The 19769-nt window shown below is 33.4% G+C and overlaps 1 protein-coding gene across 12 annotated transcripts; it reads left to right on the forward strand.

Moving 5' to 3' along the window:
• Positions 1 to 835: 835 nt before the first annotated feature.
• On the forward strand, positions 836 to 18928 carry LOC134229641 (uncharacterized). 12 transcript variants are annotated; one of them, XM_062711407.1, is made up of 10 exons: positions 836 to 877; positions 1174 to 1287; positions 8648 to 8828; positions 9817 to 9831; positions 10412 to 10432; positions 11161 to 11354; positions 13095 to 13186; positions 13295 to 13483; positions 16195 to 16274; positions 18473 to 18928. In XM_062711407.1, the coding sequence occupies exons 2-10, from the start codon at positions 1241 to 1243 to the stop codon at positions 18491 to 18493; spliced, it is 840 nt and encodes a 279-aa protein (XP_062567391.1). In that variant the 5' UTR covers positions 836 to 877; positions 1174 to 1240; the 3' UTR covers positions 18494 to 18928. The 12 variants fall into 12 exon arrangements, with proteins under 12 accessions (XP_062567391.1, XP_062567389.1, XP_062567387.1 ...); XM_062711405.1 differs by lacking the exons at positions 836 to 877; positions 1174 to 1287 and adding an exon at positions 4521 to 4910; XM_062711403.1 differs by lacking the exons at positions 836 to 877; positions 1174 to 1287; positions 16195 to 16274 and adding exons at positions 7992 to 8195; positions 16735 to 16785 and having other exon boundaries at positions 18473 to 18536.
• Positions 18929 to 19769: the final 841 nt, after the last annotated feature.

Here is a 19769-nt window from a genome sequence, read left to right on the forward strand (position 1 = left end):
TTCGTGCGCAATAAATACACTTTGTCAGTTTTTTCAATGGGTAGCACTGTACATAGCTCTCCGGTCTGTCAATTACCAGTATAATATTCGGAGAGCTACTACGTTTTGATTAAGGGGACACAGACATGCAATAGCTAAGTTTTCTACAGTATTCTATACATAGGATAAATCAATAGCTCACAGGATCATATTAGCTTGCTCATCAGAATTCCACGAGAAATTGGCGCATATATTTTTTTTATAGGAAAAATGTATATACTAGTAGTACCAATAAAAAAATTCTAAAATGGTACTTGAAACATTAAAGTTTCTTTAAAATTGTCTGTATTCAATTTTGTAAGGTTTAAAAACTGAATAGGATTTTTGTTGGTCAAATATTACAAAACAATTTGAAAAGTCAGGTGTGTAATTCGATCGAATTTATATTACAGAAAAGTAAACTATTAGTAAAAATAGGGTTACTTACATATTGAAAGTCATCTCTGTTATTAGAGAGTAAGTTCCCTTTAAGTCTGAGAGAGATAGAAAGAAAGAGAGAGAGAGAGAGAGAGAGAGAGAGAGAGTCCTCCCCGATGTGGCATTAAAGATCAAGTTATTAACAGAGGACACGTGTCTTTATCTTCATATCTATTACTCGTCGTAGATGTACATTGTAATAGAATATGGGTAAATAATTCAACTGTCTCAATGCATGCAGACGAAAGACAAATGCTTTCTTTACACATTAAAGGTGTGCTACTTCTCAGTATATATAAATCTTCAAAGTTACTCAAGTTTAGAATGCATGCAGATTTCGAATTTTGAGGAGTTTCCAAATATCGTCAAGCTTTCTGGTAAAAGTATTTCTCGATAGGAAAGAGACGAATCCATTTTATTGGTAAGTGCCTAATTATATCATTCCAACTATTAATCCCTTTTCATTTTAAAACTGTTTAATTAAGATAATCCATTCCAGTACACTTTGCATAAAAAGTTGCAAAGCAAACAATATTGAGATTAAAATCCTCGGCGTAAAACACACGGTGTTTGCCGAATCCCGTTCTGTCAGCGCTGTAGGGTTAGCGGTTCATTCGTCATTTCTTAGTCTCTAGTAATCTCCTCCGATCATTAGATAAATTACAATTCAGTCTACAAGCTTCCGAACAAAGAGTTTTTTAAAGAAACTGTTGACAGATTGAAGGAATCGCCCCGTCGTCACATAGAAGTGCCTAGAAACGAGAACCTGGGAGAAAACAGGAGGATGCACAAAACGGAACTCAGTCTTCCCCCAATCTACGGGGCCACAAGGTAAGGGACACCTGTCTACGGGAAATTAATTTCTCACCAGGTATAAGGGGAACCTGTCTACGGGAAATTAATTTCTCTGTAATATTTATCTGTTTCATTTTATATCTTTCATCATCTTTAAGGTGTCTTGAACGCAGTACAGAAACATGTCTTGTTAGCGAGTTGAATGCTGCATAAAATCTATAATGATAAGATTAAAACAAAAAATTGACCCATGCTAAAGTTAAAATTACTTTTGAAGAACACGAAGATTAAAAAAAAAACCCTTAAAGTTCAAACAATGATTGCGATTAATCCCATGCAGTCCTCTACCTTTGTTTTAAGAAAATAAAATAAAACATCGTTTCTACCTTAATTTTGGTAGATTTTTTGATTTTCTTTAAAAGAAGGTCGGGAAATAACAGTTACAATGTACCCATTCACAACACCACGCCTATACACGATCTGTATGATATAGGTATAGGTAATGTACCCTCGATATGCACACCTCATGCTGGACTTGGTCGATCTGTCATCACTCTACAATCTCCATTCATTACTGAGATTGATAAACAAGACAATGGTCCGTATGAATGGAACTTTTAACACGTGTAATTCACGTCAGACTGCTTTGTCATTCAGGTGCAACCATAAATACCTGTTATATCTCTATAGGGTTCTAATCACTAGCGGGCATCGGAGGGTATTCAACATGTTTTACCATCTTTGAATGTAGGTCATGTATATTTCAACTGGTCCACATAACGCTCAAAATTATTTTTGATTTTTTCTTAAATATACAAGCTACAGCAAACAGTAAATTTATTTAAATATAACAAGAATGTTTGATTTTCATAACAGCATTTAGAGGCCATTCGAGGTGAAAGTTAAATCTCAGTTATCGCTCTTGTACCAGCTATTTGAATTATTCTTTTTGGGGGAGAGTTCATAAAAAGTCATGAATTGAAAGGGAAAAGAGAGCTTGCTATACTAAATCGTAAATACAGTGGAGTTGATTAAAATAATAATAATCAATAGGAACCCTTCATCCTACGCCCTTTCCCCGAGTATAATGGGCATCAGACCTGCAGATCCCAGGGAAAGTCCATGTTCTGTATAATAGCTCTACCCTATGGCATTCTTTTTCCTCGGATTTGGCCAATCCACCTCTTCAAATACCCTCCTTCTGTTGGTCTAATCCGTTTTTTTTAAGTTACTGTGAATTTTTTTTTTTAATTCGCTCGATAATTATTAATTTCTACATGTATATAATCCCCCTCTGATTTTTTTCTGAAGATAACGGCTGCTTCATTTTTTTTTACCCAGTTTGTAACACAGGGATATCTCGATCATATCTCGTTCATATCTCGTTCATGTCTCGTTCATATCTCGTCTGTTTTGCAATTTTTTTTTGTTAATCATTCACTCATCATTCACCACAACGGCATGGTCTATATCGAAGGGGATGGGCAGTTCTGTACTTAATAGTGATAACTTAATATAACTCAATCTACATACATAATTTTCATCTTAAAATGTTATGGTTTTTTGAAGCTGTCCATATCTCCTTTTTCTTATAAATATATGTCAATTATAGGATTTGCAAAGCTGCTTAAATATATAATTAATTTGATTTATATCAAGTCCAAACTTTTCCAAATAGAACGATATCTTTTACAAAATTCTTTTCATAACACCAATTTTGTATAAAAATGTATTTGTGGCTAAAATTCTATGTACAATTCTATAGTGGAACCATCTAAGCTGTATATCATTTGTTACATTAAAGAACAAAATATTTTGTTTTTTCCACCAAAACTCATCAACATTTAAAGAAAAAATAAAAGTTTAACATCAATCATTCAACCGTTATAAAAGTTTAAAAGAGGGCATTGGCTCCCTTCTTGTGTTGTCATTCAAGGATTTTCTTTATTGTATACTTCTAAGGTATAATAGTTTCAATGCTATTCAAAGTTTTGAAAAAAAGTATCAGTAAAGCTTAAAAATCACATGGATTTGCAACTTTCAGCATCAAAATTTATGCTGGAAAGAATTATTAAAGGATTTAAACCAGTGAATATATATGGAAGTGATTTTTTACAAAAAATAATCTTCTTTATTTAAAGAAATTAATTTTGTTTTTAAAAAAATATACAAAAAAAGTTTTTATAGTCCTGAGAAAAGGCATACAATTAATTTTTATGTCTCCTTGTTGGATTATCAAGAATTTTGTAAGTTATATGATTTAAAAGTACCATTTACCCTGTTTTTTGGAATACTGAGTTGTATAAAAAAAATTACAGTTGAATTATGATCAAATGACAATTCAAAGAAACCAACCTTTTTTCCCAAAATTCCTACAAGTAATTATAAAATGTATTTCTTGATCAATTATCAATTAAAAAATATGCAGTTGGTAATTCAAATCACATTTCCTGAAAAATAATTCTAGATTTACTAATTTTCCCTATATAATATGATTAAATTTAAAGATGTTAAATACATTTTAATATGAGAATTTGAGACATCTTTGTAAGCATTTTCAATTACTATAAGTGCCTGATTTTCAGAACCTGAGGATCGGATAACCTTAAAAGAAACAGAACCCATCTCATGAAACCAATGAACCGCACGGATAATGAACAGAGCAAGATATCGAGAGAACATGTACTAGTATTTAGATTTCTCTGGAATCAATAAAATATTTTAGAATGCAATCTTCCTCTGATTTGAGATAATACATAGATAACCTGCTATGGTGTTTTAATTATACTACATAAAAATTTTTATCTATGAAGTAAAAGGATCTCTTAAAGAAATAAAAATCTTAATGGATAAGCCATAAATTGATTTTAAATTATAAAAAATTATATGATGTCTCAACTTTTTCAATTTTTTAGGTAATATAAAACGTGTGTTATTTTGATTTAAACTGATAATTCGTAAATAATTGACAACTATGTGGATGTATAGAGTTATTCCCCTTTGTGACAGGTGCGCCAGGTTTAACACCCTTTCGTTAATCTTATTCCACAGACAAATCCCCTCTAATACTGTGCACGGGGTAACGGTCTCAATTAAACTGGACAAAACTTTTAAAATCTGTATCCATTTAGCCACCCTTTCCGTTTTACCTACATCATTATATAACTATAAGAAAGTGACACCCAACATGGATCTTTAAAAATCTATAAAACCGTTTAAAGCTGGTAGCAATTTAAACTTTTAAAATTCTTCTATTAAATGAGCACGTCGTAGAGTTCCTTTTCACTGCATTGTAAATCACCTCTTGCCTAACCCCTTACTTATATAGCAGGGTTTAAAGTCTTTGTCGTGTGTTTGTTTTGTGTATAATCGTAAGAACTGCAGTCCCTTGGAAGCAGGCCTACAACCTTTGTGGATTACGGTGTAAAGGGATCCATTTATCTCCTAATTTGTGCCGTTTCCGGTTCGTAACCAGGGTAACCATTCTCTCCGAGTAGCCCGGAAATTCGAGCACTTTCTCTTGTTTCTTCCTCTGTGTTTTTATTTATTGGATGTAAGTGTTGGGACATTAATGATTTTTTGACGGCAGCTTAGACTTTGAAAAAAATCGACATGCCCGGGGAAAGACGGCCTTATACTTCATTAGACGGTTATGACGTGTAAGTATAGAATAAGGGTTTGAATGGAAAGGGTCGGTATAAATAATTTTATTTGGCGCTTTGATTTAAAATTAAGATATTCAGTATTTTCATCTGTCACCTTTTAAAGTTTTATTTTACTGATGTCAAACTCTCAAATTCATTGAAATCTATTGGTATAAAATTATCCAAGGACAATATGTCAGTTTGTTGGTATCTGGCACACGACCTTGATTTTAATCTGATAATTATCAAATAAATATCATTTAAATGAATCAGTATTATTAAGTAGAAGACTTAGGTTTGTGTCTCGGCTATCAGATTCCGTCTGTATGTAACTGTGACAGCACCTACAGGTGCCCGCGAAAGCCAGCTACAACACATAACGATTCCTTCCACGTTCAGAGTCTTATAAGAAAACTGTTAATTTAATCATTAAGCTTTTAATCTATTAATTTTCTCAGGGCTAATACAGAGACTTTGGGGAAGTTCGGTCTGTGGATTTAATGTCTGGGAATGTCGTGTATCGAGTTTCAAGTAAAAGGAAAATTGATCTGAAAAAATTACGCAATAGAACACTTCTACGATGACAATGTGTCTAATTTCTTGCAGAAGAATTGATTGAATTGATTGGATTTAAGTATCATTTTTACAAGAATTGAAACGTACAAAAAAAGAACCCTTGGCTTGATTTTCATCCAATTGATTCGTTAAGCTGTTTTTGATACATTTGTATACTGTCAGATCTGAGCGAATGACTTCCGATAGCTTTTTCTACCCATTGCAGTTCGTTGTTATTTCTATTCCAATACTCCGATAGATAACGATTGATTTCAATAACTAATCCGAAGGAATGATAAACATTCATTGATATTTGAAATTAAACTCCGCTGCTAGACGGTTACCATTGATTTAGCCATGGAATTTAAAACTTGTGTCAATATCACACCGGCTTTGTCCCGCCCTCAGGTGTCAACGAGTGAATATAATGGATTATCTCCTACCTAAAAGCTTAATGCTGTTTATTATTTATAATTATAAATTTATATATTGCTTTATCTTCTAAGGAGAAGTTTTCAAGTGCTTAGAAATATCGGTAAATTGTAACTTATGACAATCGAGAATATTGCGATATATTTTTAAAATTATTTTTAAAAAACACAAAAAATTGTTCAATATTTTTTTTCCAGCAGCATGAACATGTGTATCAATATAGACTGCTCAGAAAAAACTCTGTTTTTTAGTTTAACTTAAAAAGTTTAAATTGCGGTATGTTTTTACTTGGATACATCGTACGATTTGACTTATATTCAACATACAATTCAAACCTAATCAGATTGATCAAATATTGGAAGCATATAAAAGAAAACTTTCTCATGTGCAAAAAGAAAAATTTATGCAATTTCATAATAATTCTTTCGATTTTAATGTCAATAATAGTTTTGAAAAGAAAAGTTTTTATTTTCTCTGTTCTGTTCTGCTTGAGGTACTATAATCGGTATAATTACAAATATGCTTTTATGCAATTACACTTTGATTTCAATAGCCAAATGAGAGATTCAATAAATATATTATAAAATGATTGAATGGTGGCAAGGTAGATTTAATTTAATTGAAATTCGTCATTGAATTTTTAAAATTGCAATTTAAATATCAAAATTATCTGGGGCTTGTGATGAAAATTTATTTGATCTCATTTATATGTCTTTATATCAGAGAAATGTGTATAGCTCTGCTGCCATTTAAATGTTGAACTCTTCTACTTAGCAATCACAAGTTAATTTTGAAATTCAACAAAAAATAAACCAAAGACCATTTAAGGATAAATAATGCAAACTTTTTTTCAGAAATCGGCAATATTTCCCATTAGATTTACATGTACATTTAAATTGCTAACCCGAATAATGTTTACCAAGTACAGTGGAAAAATTTTATAAAATTTTGTCATAAGTTAAAAAATTTGTGCAAAATTTTGTGTGGAATTACTAGTATACAGAAAGCAAAAGAAAGTCTCAAATCTAAGCAACAAGGAAAACCTACAAATTCGTTATATTTCAGAGATTTAATATTTATGTCATTTCAAATCAAAGTCAGTCAAAAGTATATATGAATATCAGTCCATGCATCAATTTTTTATTCGTGTTAATAGTTTTGATTTATTCAACAAAATGTGTTTAGCAATCAAACAAATAGGCAGCTTAATCCAATACAATGATTCAGTGTCAGTTGTCAATAGATTATCAAGTTGTTATCCTTGTACAATGTACTTGTTTTGGGGGGCTCTGATGTGTATTAAAAGTTCCTTTGGGTAAATTCATCATAAGACTCATTGCTTCTCTCTTCAATCTTAGGATTCATCGTTCTTTTGTTGACATCTTTTAAGACTCAAAATTCTTCTGTTTACGCATATGAAACTTTACTCCTTCCAAAGAAATTTAACCTATTAATTAAATTAAAATGATAAATAACAAGTTAAAATACACACTCTCGTGGAGCAAAATTTTACAGAAAAGACCTTATCATTTGACATTTTTTAGAGGAATAATTGCCATGTGTCTCTCCACGTAAGAGTTATTATACAGTTATCTCTCTTGGTAGTGGGTTATAGATTTTTAACCTTGTTAATTCAAGAAATATTCGTTTTTACAATGACTTTAGAGGTATAGGAAATGTTATAATAAGTCAACTTTTTGTAAAAAAAAATTCCCCCCCCCCCCCCGCACTTTCAGAAACGATGCTAGGCTACGGTTTTTTAAATGTTTTCTTGAGTCGAACGACACACATATGGGTATATCAATTGATTACTATATTTTATTAGGTAGTTTTGTAGGGTTTACAAAACCTTTTAGGGACGAAACACGCAATATTGCAATAAATCAGAAAAATCTCGATCAGTAAAAATCATTACATAAAACAAGATAGTAATTACCCAGACAACATGGGCACTTCATTTCTTAGTAAAGTTAAAGCCTTAGTATAAAGTGTACACGTAATTTCCCTGGAGAAAATTGAAAGTATGTTGAATAATTTATCTGTTGTGGATACGCAAGAAACACTTTAACTTTATACGGGATGTCATGGCAGTAAGAGGGCTTTTTGCGTTGGTTTGCAAGAACGTTAATAATGGCACGTTACATATATAGTCTGTGAGTTATTCAAAATATCTGCTGCTACTTTTGCGAGGATGCAGAGAGCAGAGAAACTGGATCGGCATCACAGCGCGCCGAGAAATGTCGTCTGGCTGGACACGTCTAACCTCGATATCGTTCTCCGCAGACGGCGGACGCCCCGACATTTCTGTGGAAGGTTGGTTTCTGCCAAATTGTCGTTCAAAGACTAGCATGAACTGTGTAGCACATGTAAACCATTTGTTCAGAGCCTAGAGCTTTATACTTTTGGCTTTACCAATCGTTTGTCATCTGCAGCATTTCTAGAAAAGGTCCATTTGTTTTTTTTTTTAAATTATGTTGCTCATGAGTTTTTGAACATTATCTCTTTTGTTTTGCTGGTGCCAGCATGCTTTTAAAATACTTAAAAGTTTTCATATCGATTTTTTGATTATGGTGCCTTTTTGTCCGTCAATTTTAGGTGTATCTTGAAAGCTATATAGTGTCAATATTAAGCGATGGAGGCTGTTGATATGGTTCAGATTACCGAATCCTTCTGCAACCATTTCCGAATGGAATTGGAATCATGTTCCTTGTACTATGTTCTAAACTTGTCAACCACGTAACAACGTCATTGAAACTCTTTTTTAGATACCCCTCTGACGTGTACCAGACAAACGATTACGATGACGGGGTCATGTATCCCCCCGCCTGTGACGGGCCGTTCTCTGGAAGGTACACTCCAATGAAGGAGGGAAGAGGCACGCCCCTCAGAAGGTCTAACACAGTAATGGGCTCCAGACCCACCTCCAGGGTGAACCTCGGCACACAGGTAGGCAACAATTAGCCTTATAAGCTGTAGATAGCAAAACGGATCACAGTCTCATTTCAGGGTAGTTTAGTTCAGTTTTTATATTACTGTGAGTATTAGTTTTTAGATTCAGCATTCTGGGGAAATACCGCCCATTTGCATTCAGTTTCTTCTCTAGAAACAAACGAAAAAAAAATATATTATTCAAATTAGTTTACTTTTTATTGAAAGTTGGTCTTTTTCGCTAACTTATTTAGGAAAGACTCATGCCTGTTGTCTAATCCCATTCACTTTTTGATTAATAAAATTAGGTCTTATAAAAGAATCATTTTTTTAAAGATAGCTTCTCTGATCAAAGTGTCTGATTTCCGTGTGTCAATTGTTTTCTTTGAAAACATTCGACTTCTTCTATAGCACCACTGCAGTCAAGTTTGGTACACAGTTCTATTGATTAATCACATAAGATGAAACAATCTCTCACCAGAGGGCGTTTTATGCTTCACTCCAACACTGAGCGCTCCATCTGGTGAGAGATTGAATATGAAAAGTCCTCTTTCAAGGGGAGATAACTTAAAGATAACAAAAAAAAAAAATAAAACAGGGAGTCATTTTAAAATTTCGAAAACCACTGAGCAAGAAAACAAAATATTTTTTTTATTTGAGTGGACCTAAGTTTGTTCAGATATTGGTCCCTGTGGATCATGGTGCTACGATAGGGTTAAAGTTCTACATTATACTTACAACTAAAATGAAAATGAAAAATAAAGATAGAGAGAATACGACGGTGGAAAGTTGACCTTAGTATATATGCGTATATTTAAATTATTAAAAGTGTTGAAACAACAGACTTTGATTTACAAATAAGAATTTGATTCTTTTACAAAGTCCTGTCAGGAAAGAACAATGGCGACTCAGGTGAGCATTGTGGCCCATCTAATCAATGTCAAGCTCTTAGAAAGTAGTTATTTTTTGAGATACATTAATTGTTTTCTTCTCACGTGATATGCAGGATGATGTACAAAGGGTGAGTTGTGCATGTTACTATAATTAAAATGATCACGTGATCAAACATCTAATAAACACATTTTGACGTCATCCATTGTTGATATCACTGATATTGTTTAATTGCTGTTGCGTAAATTAGTCGCATGAATGTAAGACATGAATATGCTGCATTTGTCTAGAGCTTCAAAATAGAGCAATTAAATGTGCAGAAGAAAAATCATAATAAATATAGTTATTTATACATTTTTTTAAAGTTATATCTTTTGGTAGTGTTAAAAGATATAAGAAAATTTTTTCAGGATAATTTCAAAGAATTTTGATAAAAAAGAAAGACCCAGCTAACATTTTGTCAATGCAATATTTGTTTATCTATATGCAAATTCTTTTATCCGGCGTTTAATAGACAGTATGAAATAAAAACTACTCCAGTATAGGTCATCACTTATACACCATCAACAAACATACTTAACCTGCAATAAACCCCAGCCCTGACAAAATAACCCATGATAAACAATTTGTCAGCCAAATGTACACTGTGCTGCATGTCTAGACCTCCAGAAATGTGATATGCTTATTAAACCCTGTTTGTATTTCTACAGTATGGGGACTACCTCCGGCCGGTATTTATCTACTACTGTATACACCTAACGGCTGTCTGGCAATCCACGGGCACCTGTTAAAGTCCCCTTATCTCAAAATCTGTCTCTTATCGGAATTCATCAAATAAAAATACTCCGAGTGTGCACTTTTAAAGGTCACCGTGGACTGCAAGACATCTGATATTAAGTATTAGTATACGAACATTGAAACACGTAATGTACGGTGGTGGATCTTAAAAAATATCAGTATTGAATGGAGAAAGTCAGAAATAATGGGATAATGGATAGAAATAATTGTTATTTGTTTGCGAAGGTGCTAAAAGTATTTATTCAAATGAAATAGTTTCTGTGATTTATTTTAGCGAAGGTGCTAGAAATGTTTGAGTTTGGTTTTGACGTGTGAATGTCAGTATAGATAAAATCAATAAACTTTAAAGTAACCAACTCAGCAGAAAATTAATATTACGTACTGAGTTCAACAATATCATAAATTCAAATGATTAACGTGTGCAATTAATTATTTACCGTGTCCTAACAAACTAACATAAATTATTTACAACATTAATTGACAGTATACAATGTTTTTAAAATGGTAATTATATATCTATTGTATACCAAACATTCAAGAAAAAGAAATTCTGGGTATACAAGAAGAAAAATTACATTCTGCCTCGATTAAGCAATGGATGCGTAAGTTTAAAGTGTTGCTTATAATAGTAACAGTTTTCTGATGACGTTTCTTTCTGCAGACTGATTCTCGATTATATTACCCTGACATCAACAACCGCCTACAGACCCCGGCCCCTCCGGCTCCCCCCACGCCCCAGCTAATCAGACGGGAGAAAACTTTTGGCGGGTTTTCTAATACCGACAACGACATGGATCCCTTTACAAAACAGTACTACACCAGACTATGGAAGCAAAATATGTCGCCTAATAACGCGTAAGTATTACACTGGATAATCACTAAACAGTACTACACCAGAATATGGAAGCAAAATATGTCGCCTAATAACGCGTAAGTATTACACTGGATAATCACTAAACAGTATTACAACAGAATATGGAAGCAAAATATGTCGCCTAATAATGCGTAAGTATTACACTGGATAATCACTAAACAGTACTACACCAGAATATATCGCCTAATAACGCGTAAGTATTACACTGGATAATCACTAAACTGTACTACACCAGGCTATGGAAGCAAAATATGTCGCCTAATAACGCGTAAGTATTACACTGGATAATCACTAAACAGTACTACACCAGAATATATCGCCTAATAATGCGTAAGTATTACACTGGATAATCACTAAACAGTATTACAACAGAATATGGAAGCAAAATGTGTCGCCTAATAATGCGTAAGTATTACACTGGATAATCACTGAACAGTATTACAACAGAATATGGAAGCAAAATATGTCGCCTAATAACGCGTAAGTATTACACTGGATAATCACTAAACAGTACTACACCAGAATATATCGCCTAATAACGCGTAAGTATTACACTGGATAATCACTAAACAGTACTACACCAGAATATGTCGCCTAATAACGCGTAAGTATTATACTGGATAATCACTAAACAGTACTACAATAGAATATGGAAGCAAAATATGTCGCCTAATAACGCGTAAGTATTACACTGGATAATCACTAAACAGTATTACACCAGAATATGGAAGCAAAATATGTCGCCGTAAGTATTAACAACGCGTACAGTATTACAACAGAATATGGAAGCAAAATATTTCGCCAAATAATGCATAAGTATTACACTGGATAATAACTGAACAGTATTACAACAGAATATGGAAGCAAAATATGTCGCCTAATAATGCGTAAGTATTACACTGGATAATCACTAAACAGTATTACAACAGAATATGGAAGCAAAATGTGTCGCCTAATAATGCGTAAGTATTACACTGGATACTCACGAAACAGTATTACAACAGAATATGGAAGCAAAATACCTCGCCAAAGAATGCATAAGTATAACACTGGATAATAACTGAACAGTATTCACAGAATATGGAAGCAAAAGTTAATAATGCGTAAGTATTAATATAATCACTGAACAGTATTACAACAGAATATGGAAGCAAAATATGGCCTAATAATGCGTAAGTATTAACTGGATAATTTTTTTTAAATAATAGTATTACACTGGATAATTGAATTACAAAATATAATAATGCGAAAGTTTTTAATCACAAACAGTATTACAACAGAATATGGAAGCAAAATATGTCGCCTAATAATGCGTAAGTATTACATGGAGAAATGCAAAACTTGCAATTCTGCACCCCTATTTTGTCATTCTTGCACTAAGTAATCACTAACAGTAGAAAGCAAATATACAGTCACGGTCATAGAAACAAAAAAGTTTTTTTTGATAATAAATCAGTATTGAATGACACTAGATTTTTACCAAACAAAATACTTATAAAGATCAACATGTACGCAAAATAATTCGTGATTACAACGGATACTCACAAGTACATGTACATAACCCTACCACAAGACAGTGTATTGTTCTATATATTTATAATTACCAATCACATGAATCAGTACACTTAAAGATCAACATGTACGCAAACTAAATCGTTAAAACAGCAATCACAACAATACTCAGATTTGGTTATGGATGTTTTTTCTTCTTTTATTTATAGTAACATGTACAGAATGGGAAGAGCAGGAGGAAGATGGAGACACATTACGTCATGTACAGCTAGTTCCGGTAGTCATTTGGCTTTTGTTGAGGGTAAGTGTCAAAACCATTTTGACATTATGATGATTGATGATTACAGACGGCAATTAAAGAGACATTTTTGAAAGTTAGTAATGATTGCTACTTAATGAACAACATCAGGTACAGTGAAACAAGTGGACAATCGTTTAGTACTGCCAAGACAAATCGAACCTGCCCGAATCTCTGTCCCCCAAACAATAAATAGAATCCCGTCAACCAAGAAGAGAAACAAACTGAACACGACCTACAACCAGCACGCCAGGAACGGCTTCAAGTACTGGTATCAGGAACAAAACAAACCCATGGATCGTAAGTATCAACATCTCAGTAATGTCTTTTTCAAGAGAAGATGAATGGAAAAACAAATTATTTAATTATAATTTTATTTTATAGAGAATTTGAACAAAAGTTTATAAAACTATTCAAAATATTGACGGAAAATCATATAAAGAACAGTAAGAATAGAAAAAAAGTTATATTTACAGAAATCAAATTTTACATGTACATTATTTGAGATTTTTGGTTAATTGATTTTCTCCGATGACCTATTGCTATCTGTTCTCGTGTGTCGGCATTTCGTTATTCTGTGTGCATCATATATCGTTTACTTTGAAATATTTAAATGTCTTCTCTTAAAATGAATTTCAAGTTGATTGCTACCAATGTTGGCCTGTGATTATAAAAATAGAGAAGTTCATAGTCACGATCGACCTGGGAATGGGGACCAAAATCATCACTACCATTTCCTCCCTCTTCTCGAATTTCGTTAAATAACGCATTTAGGTTCAGGGCTAAGGGTAGAGAAAAGAATTAATTTTAGGTCTCTGACATATTATTAGCGCTCTTTAGGTCAAATTCCTTGAATACGCATGCTCGGCCGCCATGGTGGTGCATTCTGGGAAAACTGTGAAAACTACTACAGATAGACCGTACGATAACAATTTCGCTGTATCATGTTGTAGCATGAAATACTGTTCATTTATTGTGTAGCTTACACTTTAAAGATAACTTCATATTTATAATATTTTAAATTCTGGTTTTTTTTTTTGTTGATGGGAAAGCCCGAGTCACTATCTGATTGTTCTAAACAATTAATGTCAAGGGAGTTTTTTTTTTAATCTAAGCACAACCAAATATAGATTCTAATTTCCGATTGGTCAGTTCAGCCAATATTACAAATTGAAACCAAGAATTTACACTAAAAATAACGAATAAATCCACTATTTGTGTTTAAAAAAATCTGATGTGTATGGCTTTTAACCTAGACAAAGATGACCCAAAAAAGAGTTCCAAACTCTCTGACTCTTTACACAACATACACTAAATGAGTTATTTTCTATATTCCTTTCAACTCCCATGTAAAAAATTTAAATTCTCTTCTTTAAATCAGCTCAAAAAAACGCCATCTTACAATTATATGAAGTCCCCCCCCCCCCCCCCCCCCCTCTGCAGTAAAGGTCATATGTGTTCCGTTGCACCAAAACTCCAATAGCCCCCCCCCCCTTGTTTCTTTACCTATGTGTCTATAAAATACGCTTCACAAAATAATAATAACTTTATCAAGCCTCGATAAAAATTAAAGTCGGCAAAATAAATCACTTGATCACGGATCTTCCTTTCTGTGTTTAAAAATTGCTACGGCGCTAGCTCACCTATCTTTTTAAAAGATAAACTTGTTGTAACAATATTGTGTCTTTACGGATCGTGGCCCGGTAAGTTTCTCCTGTCGACCAGTGCCACTCGCCGTGAGCCCTATGTAGTGATCTTACATAGCATAAAATAAAAGAGTTAACATTGGTATAAAATAATACAATGAAAGGTGTATAAAATTCCTGTCATATCAAAATGCTAAACGAAGGTTATGAAATTCCTGTCACTTCAACCCTTTTGTCTGTAGCCGATCTCTGTTGAAACATTGATTGTACGCAGAGAAAGCTCAGTCTTGAGTTCGGAGACATGAACACCGTTTGCCGGTGATAGTTAAATATTATTTTCCCAAATGCAAATGCAATTAATATATTTTGTGATGAAACAAGGATTGCCAGAAAAAGCCCTTTGCAGTAAAACCATATAATTAATACCAAATGCAATGTCATTTACAAAATTTCAAGTTTCATACAAGAAGTTTCATGCACACAAGTCCAAAGTTCCTATGATATCTCTCCCTAAACTGAGAAAACATGCATACTCAGGTGACCATCAAATCTCATGGTCCTCTTAATTCATCACCATTACCTTATATGTCACGTAAATAATTATTTTATTTAACCATTGTTTAAAAGCCACACCTAAATTACTGCACCCTTTTTTATGTTAATAATATTTTGAACTCATTAACTTAGATTAGTTATTTCATTTTAAGTGACAACCTCAGATTACACCAATTATATTTTGCACATGCAAATGAAGTTTAGTTTACTGAAAGGAATTGCATGAAACTTGATAGTTAGCTATACTTTTGGTGACCCTTTCCTACACAGGCTTGGAGCTGAGTGTCTATTACTAGAAACCGTCAGGTAGTAAATTAGACTAATTATATCTACATGTAAACCTACTTATCTAAACCACTTAGACGCCATTTAATCTAGATTCCTCGTAGATCTCTCTGTGTATTCTCTTTTTAATTTTTCAACATTTTAGCTATATTCATTCTTTAGCATATAGAATTTCCCACAGTTTATCTTCTATTAGTTAACATCAAAATTTAGAATATCTTTGTTTATATTCACTGCTGCACAATGGGTATATTTACAAAACCGGGTAACATAACTTCTTTCCTGATAATAATGTTTTCTGATTTAGATTATAACTTTTGTCCTTCGTACATTTGTTTATGAACACTGCGAAATACAAAGGGTGTTTTTTTTAATCAATAAGTTGAAGTTCTTTGTAATACCAGGGAAATTTGGTATTCATTGAGATAATTTTTTGTGAATCTTTTAAAATTATATGCTGTTATGAAATTTCAAAATACAAAAATATTTGGAAACCATTTTTTCTTTCATTTTCCTCCAATCCAGTTTATATTCGCTATTTACCTCGAGACTATAACATGGATGACACGCTTTGGGACAATATCGTTAGCAGCAGCACAGTCTCGGTAAATCTCGTCAAATCTCGTCTTGTACATGAATATCAGACAGGATGCCAGTTAGGGTTTATGTGTTTTGAAAAAGGGGGAATAACCAATCCTAAATGCTTATAGAATCACTAACAATAATGTTAACAAAATGCGTTCTGTTTTGAATATTTATAAAACCATCAAGATGTTCTTCAATAGCAATTGATTAAAATTTATCTTAGGCTATGTAAACGACTTTGAATCGAGTTTTACCGAGGAACTAGAGAGCGAGTAAGGTAAATTTGATGGTCTAACTGTCAGCATGAATAATTTGTCTTGTATTCCGAAAAAAGTACCACCGTGTACAGTTTTTGCACAGTATCATTGGATACCTATGGATTCTAATCGTCAGTTTTATTCATCATTATACCCAATACAATGACTTCCCTTGTAAACCCATGTGACACTATATAGTTTTACCTGTGGTCACTTTCTACAGAATACATTCCTGATATGGACCAATCTGTATCAGAACATCTGACGGAATGAGGTAACCATGGTGACCATCACGTGTTTTTACCGCACACGCTCACTGGATCACGTGACAATCATTAGAAAATGGGAAAAAGCGTCATATCATCGCTGAACGGAAAATAGAATAGGAGATTCTAATGTTGGAATTCAATGAAAAAATATTTTGAAGCTATTTCGATCTTATGAATTTTGCAGAAGTAACATTTTCTAATGATAACTCGCGTTTTTAAGGATTCTCTACATTTTTATGTCTTGTAATTTCACATACATGTCAAAAACGTGCATGAACCTGTTTTATATATACATGTACATGTAGCTAGTTAGCTTCTTTGATGCCACACAACGCTTTTATCTACTTAGAGTTTTGATTGTAGTCTGATAAAGTAACACAACCAAGTTAATGGTTTACTTAGAGTAGGGCTTATAATTTCCAGCAAATATTTTCATTTGATATACCATCATCAAAATATAGTCATGTTTATTTTGAAATGCTACTTATTTTTTCGAAGGTTCGGCCATATTTTGGCATGTATGTAAATTCCTTGACAATGACATGTTACCTTTTTCCCTCTAAATTTCTTCTTATATACGAATTTTAAAGATTTTTTTTTTACTTTATATTACCCTTTATTTTCAGTGTGGGCAGTAGAAGACATAAAAAACCATGAATAGACTTTTTTGGTAATCAAACCAAGATCCGCCAAATGTTGCGAGCGGCACACAAACAAATTATACCTAAATGCTGTGATAAAAATTTATTTCATGACTTGTTAGGACAGACTGCAACAAATAAGCTGGCATTCCGTCTGAGATTTTTTTAATGTTGACTTTAATGTGTCGTTAATTGACAGTGGGCTTGAGGAAGGCGCTAGGAGCTTACGGACGCTGGTTGGGGGTGCCCGGAGAGGCGCTTATTCCTGCCCCCAATTACGTGTGCTAGCTTTTGGTGGCGGAAGATTTGGGTATAGCTTGGCAGGATGCCAAAAAATTAATGCATGCGCTTAGTTAATTGTGTGCTGCTTTCTTCCCGAAAAATATTTCTGTTGTTTCCTCTTTTAGATATCATTTTGTTTTGTTCTTGAAAGAAAATCACATCGAGAAATATTAGATGTATAGATACTTAACTGAGCAGCTAAAAATTATAATGAAGACTGAACTATTTAATATTTTCTGATGTGATTTTTTGTTTGTTTTCTGTCTGTTCATTCACAGCATGCAATACGTGTTTTCACAACAAAGTTGGAGATGATAGTGGTTGAAACTGATTATTTTTTTCAGCATGAAATTTCCTGATTTTGTTTGCAAATTTCAACATCCGTAATTCTTTTTTCAAATCAATGAATGCAAAGGTCCTATATTATTGCATGAAATCAATGCATGGGATTTGTAAGAACTAATGAATGCATGAAAACCATAATGTTTATATATTTTTGAATAATTTGAAAGCAATCTAATAAGTATACTCCATACTAAGAAGCACAACGGTCTATAAATTCGTTTATTTTCAAAGAAAATTATTTCATCTTTTTTCATATATAGTAATAAGCAACTGATATTACATTTATAAGTTTGAATAAATTTATAAATTAGAATTCTTGCTAGACGCTTGTTTTCGATTTTCAAATTTCGATATAACAATACGTCATATTTGACGTCATGTTATGGCGTCAGGATGATGACACTGGAACTTTTCTCTGTTTCAGTGGCATCCCGTTTTCGAATGAAGGCACGCCTATTGGAGAGAGGTGTTTGGTGAAGCACTCACTTCCAAGACAAGCACAATAGTTGTAAAATGTTTCCAACTCATCAGATTTTGTCATCTGCAATAACTGCAAAAAGAAACATTTATATTTAATATATTATTTATTGTTTTTTTAATTGCCATTATAAAGAGTTATTTCTAAATATTTGTTATATTTATATTTTGTGTATTTATATTTCAAAAACATTTTGCAACATAGTGATATTTGCAAAAACCAATATCTAACATTGCACCATTGTTGACCTTCCTACACTTGTAGTAGAACCATTGCAACAGAACGCTCACCCAGAGAAACAAACAGACGATTTTAGTGATATCTAGCTTATATGTTGCTCTCTGTCATAAAAACTGTAAAAATGAAGTCAATATTTAATGTTAATAAATACGTCTTTATAAATTTTGTTGTTTTTTTTGGTTTTATTCGGCAAAGCCATAGAGGTAGTAGTTGATTTGCCCCTCTTCCGACATTGGGAAAAATTATTGAGTCGGTAGGTAGTCATCGTCTCAAGCTACGGTCAGGAGTCCGCATATAGCTCTCTCCTACTAGAATGGGAGAGGGTCGTACATTTTGGCCGTGGTTTGTGACGATGATAGGTAGTTCATCCTCGATCGCGATGCTAAGGGTCCTTAGAAGTCAATACGTTGCTGTTGGGCGATCAACAAGTTGACTTCGATGTCAGGACCCGGTCTTTTTTCCAGAAAATTTCAATTTAGTTGCCGTGGAATAAGAGGAATGAAAGAAATATATAATTGTGTCCTAAAATGTATTTAAAAAAAGTTCAACGAGTCGGGCCATTTTAGTCAGTCGGTAGGCATGCAGAGGACAACCAAACAGTTATGAAAGATTTTTTTAAAACTTGTAACTACCAGTGGCGGATCCGGGACTCTTGAAAAGGAGGGTCGCGACCAATTTAGGATCGTGCAAGGGGCCCACAACCACACCGCCAAAAATTGACACAAAATGGGGAGGGGGATATAGCGGATATTATCCTGCCTCTGATAAAAATCGTGAAATTTCATTGGCCGAGAGCAATACTGCATGAAACGATGTTATGCTGTCTACCCACCTCACATTTCTTATGTGCCCCCTCCACGTGACCTACCCACCGTATATTAAAAATTTACCAACCACACGTCATCAATATACTGCTTTCACGTGGCCCGCATGGAGCTTCATAACTGACGTCACAATGCGTCTGACAACAACGTACAACGGATGTAGAAGACCTGTCTTGCTT

This window comes from Saccostrea cucullata, unplaced genomic scaffold, assembly GCF_032062105.1.
Source record: "Saccostrea cucullata isolate Sc308-1 unplaced genomic scaffold, CSIRO_AGI_Scuc_v1 ctg1326, whole genome shotgun sequence".
Classification (NCBI taxonomy): Eukaryota; Metazoa; Mollusca; class Bivalvia; order Ostreida; family Ostreidae; genus Saccostrea; species Saccostrea cuccullata.

Excerpts from the sequence above, each read along its gene's own strand:
- LOC134229641 (XM_062711396.1), top strand. The coding sequence starts at position 8,074 with ATGCAGAGAGCAGAGAAACTGGATCGGCATCACAGCGCGCCGAGAAAT. Across the intron at positions 10,433-11,160 it reads ATGGGGACTACCTCCGGCCG|ACTGATTCTCGATTATATTA; the intron begins GTATTTATCTAC and ends TTCTTTCTGCAG. Across the intron at positions 13,484-16,194 it reads ACAAAACAAACCCATGGATC|TTTATATTCGCTATTTACCT; the intron begins GTAAGTATCAAC and ends CCTCCAATCCAG.